Here is a 6000-nt window from a genome sequence, read left to right as displayed (position 1 = left end):
GAACCCCAGGGCTCACTCTTCTGCACGAAACCCACAGTTCCAGCAGAGCTCTCGGTAGCTGTAATTACAATCGAATATTGTTTTCTTGCGCTTCCGTGAATGATTACTTCATTTAGGCACTGAAAACTAGAATTTGAAACACACATCTAGCACTAATTGCTAGATCTAATCTAAAGAAAAGCAAATAAACTGAGTTTTTTTTTGGGGGGAAAACGTCTCCTCCCAGACTGTAAAGTTAAAAAGTACCCCTGCATTCTTTCCCACATTCATTTATTCATCGTGTCACCCGAGTCATGAAGCAGCTGACCTTATTGTCCATATTTCTGAACAGAAGCCCTCAGGCCTGAGCAGGTGGGGCTGGGAGGTCGCTGGGAGGCTGGACCAATCAGAAGCCGGCACTGTCCGCATTCCCATGCCACGCAGGGAGTCGAACACTCCATCAGCCAATCAGCTTTCAGCGTCGGGCAGACGCAGCTGTCTTATTCGAGGGAGGGTACTGTGTCCCCCATCTCTTCCTCCCTCAGTGTCCTGCAGTTTTAATTCAGTGCCACAGGGTGATGGTGAAGCTGGGACAGTCTGAGTGCTGGTAAGTTAGTTGACCTTTTCCCCCTCTCATTAGTATAGCACCCCTGCAGCGCTGCTGTCCTCCTGGTGAAAGAGGATTGTGGGGGAATTCTCAAAACAACCTTGGACGTATGGGAACAAGACTTACACATACAGTACTGTACTATCGCACTGATGGGGCGACACTCTTGTGATTGCCTGTAAGCTGGCGCTCAGTCACACACACTGCAACACTCGCCCGTGAGATGATGACCATGCATGAAAGCTGTTCAACCAGCTGGAAGTGGAAACTTGACACATCCATTAGGAGATACTGGGCTGAGTTTCCCCCCCAGTGGGCAAGCTTTAATTCATCAGCTTGGGAGCGGGCACCTCCCTTACATTTTAAAAGATTAACCCCCTCGCCCCTCCTGTGTTGGCAGGACACCTCAATGCCCAGGGCTACCCAGCTCCGTGCTGCTGTGCCTGGGGGTCCTGCTGCCCACAGTGCCCTGTGCCATCCTGCTCTGCCACTTCTGCCCTGTGCATCGCCTGGATGTGGCCTGCGTTGCCATGGAGACCGAGTGCCAGCCAGAGGAACTCTGCTACACTGGCACTGGGCATCACAGTGGGCTGGAGCCCCTCTCCGCCCAGGGCTGCCTACCCAGGGTGCTGTGTGGCCTGCAGCACCCCGTCTCCTACCGGGGGTCGAACTACACCATGAGCTCCACCTGCTGCTCGTGGGACCTGTGTAACCGGAATCAGAGCCAGACCCCTGGCCTGGAGCAGCTGCTGAGGATGCCCTACCCCTGATGCTGACCCCTCCCCACCCCCCCCAGCTCCCGTCTTCCCAGTGCACCCTGCCCTCCCACACGGGGATCCCAGAGTGGGGCCACAGCAGTTTGGGCTGCTCCAGGTTTGCCCAGAACAGGCTGAGAATCCACTCCTCCGTGTGCACAGTTAATACTCAAGGCCTACCTGCTGGGTCAGATCCTGTCCACACAGGTCTGTGAACATGGGCTTGGAGCAGAGCGATTGCAGTGCCTGAGTGAGCAAGGAGGAAGGGCAGCGAGATTCCTTCTGTCTCTGCAGACGGGCTGACATGAGGGAGGTGTTTAAGAGCACTGTCCCCATGCGCTGCTGTCTGTAATGCAATCTACTGCTAACCGCTCACTGATATTTGCAACCTGTGAATTGTGAATGTCCTCATTGTGGGTCAGTTACAAACTCTGTCCGGTGTGTAACGGGGGACTGGAGAATGGGTTCCCGGTGTCTTGTTTCTCCCTGGGAACACTTTCTCACAGCACAAAGAGATTACCCCAGAGATAACCCTAGCTGGCTGGAGGAAGTGTTTGAGCTTATTCCCCAGGCATCGGTAATCAGGCTGGGCAACACCAGTCTGCGGGCCTGGCAAAGTCCTTTGCCTCTTCATTCCATCTCTGGCATCAGCTGCAGCAGATAATGGGAGTAATCTGGGGGACGTTAGCTGTCGCAGTCCTGCAGGAGTCCAGTCATGGAGTGCTGGAGCTACCCAGCTCTGTCCGGACGGCTGGGACGCAGGTCCTTGTCCAGGGTGCTGAAATAATGCCGCAGTTTGCGACTTATATCGCAGAATTCCTTGTGGGAAGAGGAGCCTTATATTCCTAGTGATCCTCAGCTGAGGAGGCACAGAAAGACACTTGAAAGGCCGTTGTTCACAGCTGCACGGGAAAGATGGAGCACAAAAAACAGTGTCTAATACCACGAGTGGTGCCTAAGAAGAGGTGGATTCCAATACTTTCAATGTACTGTAAGGTTTGTTCCTCTGGAAGTTTGCTTTTGCCTCAGAAATAAAAGGCTTTGCTTCCAGCCTGTGAATATCTGTTTTGGGTCCGGTCTCATGCTGCATTTATTGCTTAAGTGTGGAGCTGGCGGGGGGTGAGAGACTCTGTTAAAACCTTTCACCTGCACATGAAATCCAATTGGCCAGACAAACAAGCTCAGTTCTTAGTGGTGCCCTTCCAATGGTAAACCAATACCGGATCTTCCTATTCGTTACAGTCTTAGTCTTCTCTTTATAGAGAAGAGATTGGTCTTTTGGAATCCATAAAAGGGCAACCAGAAACATTCTGGGAACCAGGGGGCTGTCCTGCACTGGCAGGCTGAAAGAACTGAACCTTTTTAGTCCTGAACAGCAAAGACTTCGAGGGGAGCTGATACAGTCAATCCAGGGGATTTCTTAAGCATCAGCTGTGAAACACGAACAAGAGAAACTCTATAGATGTGCCTCTTGTTCTCGGTTTTAAACCTGCTTCCTTACACAAAGGGTTGTGGGAGTGTGGAACAAACTTCCCAGCTATGTTGTTGAAATTGATACATGGGCTTCTTTCAAGAAACATCTGGCTGCAATCCTGTGATCCAGTAGATACCGTGAAATGGGCTGAAGAGCCTCCTCTCGCTTCTAAGCCTCTTCTGTTCTCATTGCCACTCTGAACCTAATTCAGCTCCCTGATAACATGACAGAATGAAGTTAAATTAACCAGATCCAGAGAAGGGCTAAATCAGAAATGTCTGTATGTCAGGAGTTCTCAATGCTGGTGCTGAGGACTCCCGCACCTGCCACTATTCAATCCAGCTGGACTCTCAGGTACATAATTAATTAAAATTATAACTGGATCATTTTGAATTCTTTGCTTACAGTTCTGAAACATTAGAAGTTGCCTTTTAGCTACTGTGTTTAGTCACTAAATATCTCCAATTGTGAAGACGAGAAAAAACTAGTTCAATTAATTGCTAGTTCAATTAAGGACTTAATTAAGCCAAGAGCTCGCCAGCAATGAAAAGCAGCAGGTGTGGGAGTCCCTCAGGTAAAGGGCTGGGAATCTCTGATCTGACTGCTCTGAAGAGAGAGACACAGGATGCCCCCAACGGAAAAACCATCCATGTAAAAGATTGGCACGTGTGTTGGGTGAGTGAGCTGAGGCTCTGATTTTAACTGGGACAGCAGCACGAGAGCCAACACTGACTGGGCTGGAGGCAGCACCTTCTCTCCTCGAGGAGATAAGAGCACGAGAACAGTTGGATGTAGAAATGGGTGTAGAAATCTAGCCTGTTTGGTAGGTGGTAGTTAATTGATCCAGCTGTTCCTGGAAAGAAACCAGGGTATTGGCTCCAACAACATGGCTGGTAAGCGTGTTCCACGCTGCCACAGCCCACTAAAATTAAACAGATACACAAACCCAGAGAAGCAGAGAAACAGTAGGGCCCCAATTAAGCTCAGCTGTTGTGCAGAAAGTGAGTTCCCTGACTAGTCTTCAGTTTGCACCAGGGACCGAGTGAACTAAAGCAGCGCTGTCTGAATGGAGGCCGGCTGGGCCTCCTGCACTGCTCCTGGACGGATCAGACTGAGAGCCTGCGAGGTCTCTGCTCTGTTTGTCCTTCAACACACCCCTACTGAGAAGGCTGATGGGAATCTGAGAAGCTGTGTATTTGTGACGAGCAATTAGTTGTATGGATTCCTTTCTTGCTGTGTTTTTTTTTTTTTAATAAGTCCAAGTGGGCAGCTGCATCAGCATGTGTAGGCTGCAAAGGAGCAAGTAAAGCATCTATTCCATGCTGAGAAGTATTGCAATGTTTCGGCAGTGGAGCCTTCTTCAGGTGAAGAAGTTTGAAGAAGGCTCCACAGTCAAACTCTACTCGACTCTACTCTCTGTCTTGCATGTTGCTTACCCCCTTCTTCCTAATCCTGCTCACTGCTGGCAGGCTGGCTGCCCACTGGTCCTCAGCTGGGAGTCAGGGGTTTAGTGGCCACTGGTCAGTGCATCTGAATGCTGTGGCAGGGGAACTGGCTTTGCTCTCTACAAACAACTGGCTGCGTTTGGCTGCTTAATGTACAAACAGTTTTAAGTGTCCACTCCTTCCTCCAAACCTGTTTAAAATTGCAACAGGCAATAAAAATTACTTTTGTAAAATGTGTGCAATCTGGGTCTTGGAATGAATGGAATGTGTTTGTCCAGATGTGCCCTGAGCACCATGGCAATTCAGAGATGTAGTAGAGGTACTGTATTTTAGCAACATCTGTGGTAGGTTGCATACTGGAATTCACGAATAGCATGTATAAGGTTAGGGATGAGCTGTTTTAAAAACAGTTTTATTTTTTAGGGGTCATGAGCATCTCGGAAGGCTCCACAGTGGGCTGAGGTTAAAGAGGATTGGAAGAAACAGTTGCACGGTGATGCACTCTGGGACGGGCCCTGTTATTAACAAGCTGTGTGTTGTTCTGTCTCAGCCATGTGTCCAAGGGCTGCCTGTCTTCGGGTCTTGCTGTGCCTGTGGCTCCTGCTGCCCAAGCTCTCCTGCACCACCCTGCTCTGCCACTTCTGCCCACCTCACCGGCTGGAAGATCCCTGCAATGCCACAGAGACGGAGTGCCAGCCAGAGGAGCGCTGCTACACTGGCATTGGCTATTATGGTGGCCTGGAGCAGCTTTCTGCACAGGGATGTGTGCTAAAGGAGCTCTGTGGCTTAGAGCGCCCCCTCTCCTTCAGGGGGGTGAACTACATCATGAGGCATGCCTGTTGCTCTTTGGGCCTCTGTAATGGATCCCCAGAGTCTGCTGATCCCTGGGCCCCCACCTGCCTACTGCTGTACACTGTGATCACTCTACTGTGCTCCAGAGGGGTCTTCTAGCCCTTTTAAACTGTGCAGCCTCAAGGACTTCTCCGATTGTTAATACAATACAAGGAACATTTCTGGGCTCGATGACACCAGCTGGACGGCCACAGTCCTTCAGGTGTGGTGCGTCTTTACAAATTGCTGCCTGGCTTGGCCTGGAAACACTTTATCTTGACAAATAATGTGTTGGGTTAAGTTACTTAGAGCTGGCATTAAATCCAGGAAGACCTTTATGTCTGGTGCTGGCAGCTGCTGCTGTACCAAATGGAGCCGCTGGTGTAGCTAGTCAGAATTGCATGTCTTTTGCATAGATCAGATGTTGGAGATTAATAAAGCTGCTTAGCACACCTGAATGCTAACTGCTTTTGTCTCGCTCCCAAATTCCAGGCTGTACTGGGAGCAACTGGACCACCCTGAATTACTCATTGCAGAAGTTTTATCCATTATTAAATGAGAGAGTGGTTCTTGCATTTTTACCAGTAGCTCCTCCCCTCTTTTCCGAGTTACTGCAGAGCTTGTGGAAGTTTTACCAATGGCTGGTCTGTTCAATCAATGTGCCCAGGATCCTTGACCCTTAAGCTCAGTGCTGGGAAAATGTCTTTATTAACATGCGTACAATACTGAGGAATGTTGGCCCCCTTATCAATCGAAGGTTTTTCTGATGTTCCAAGAGCCCCAGAAGCACTGTCTCACCACTCTGCCCTCCGGTCAGCAGAGACGCGTCATGCTGGTGCAGTTTAGGACCACAGGTACTCCTTTCCTTCCCTCACCTGTGCCCTCTACTCGTCCAATTCTAGAGATTTT

The 6000-nt window shown here is 49.9% G+C and overlaps 1 protein-coding gene across 1 annotated transcript; it reads left to right on the top strand.

Moving 5' to 3' along the window:
• The first annotated feature begins 201 nt into the window (after nucleotides 1-201).
• Nucleotides 202-2391, top strand: bncr (bouncer). The gene is made up of 2 exons (XM_088645620.1): nucleotides 202-586; nucleotides 987-2391. The coding sequence occupies exons 1-2, from the start codon at nucleotides 558-560 to the stop codon at nucleotides 1354-1356; spliced, it is 399 nt and encodes a 132-aa protein (XP_088501746.1). The 5' UTR covers nucleotides 202-557; the 3' UTR covers nucleotides 1357-2391.
• Nucleotides 2392-6000: the final 3609 nt, after the last annotated feature.

The sequence above is a fragment of the Lepisosteus platostomus genome, chromosome 9, assembly GCF_059453375.1.
Source record: "Lepisosteus platostomus isolate fLepPlt1 chromosome 9, fLepPlt1.hap1, whole genome shotgun sequence".
NCBI classification, from domain to species: Eukaryota; Metazoa; Chordata; class Actinopteri; order Semionotiformes; family Lepisosteidae; genus Lepisosteus; species Lepisosteus platostomus.
This window is presented reverse-complemented; position numbering and strand designations above follow the sequence as displayed.

Excerpts from the sequence above, each read along its gene's own strand:
- bncr (XM_088645620.1), top strand. The coding sequence starts at position 558 with ATGGTGAAGCTGGGACAGTCTGAGTGCTG. Across the intron at positions 587-986 it reads CTGGGACAGTCTGAGTGCTG|GACACCTCAATGCCCAGGGC; the intron begins GTAAGTTAGTTG and ends CTGTGTTGGCAG.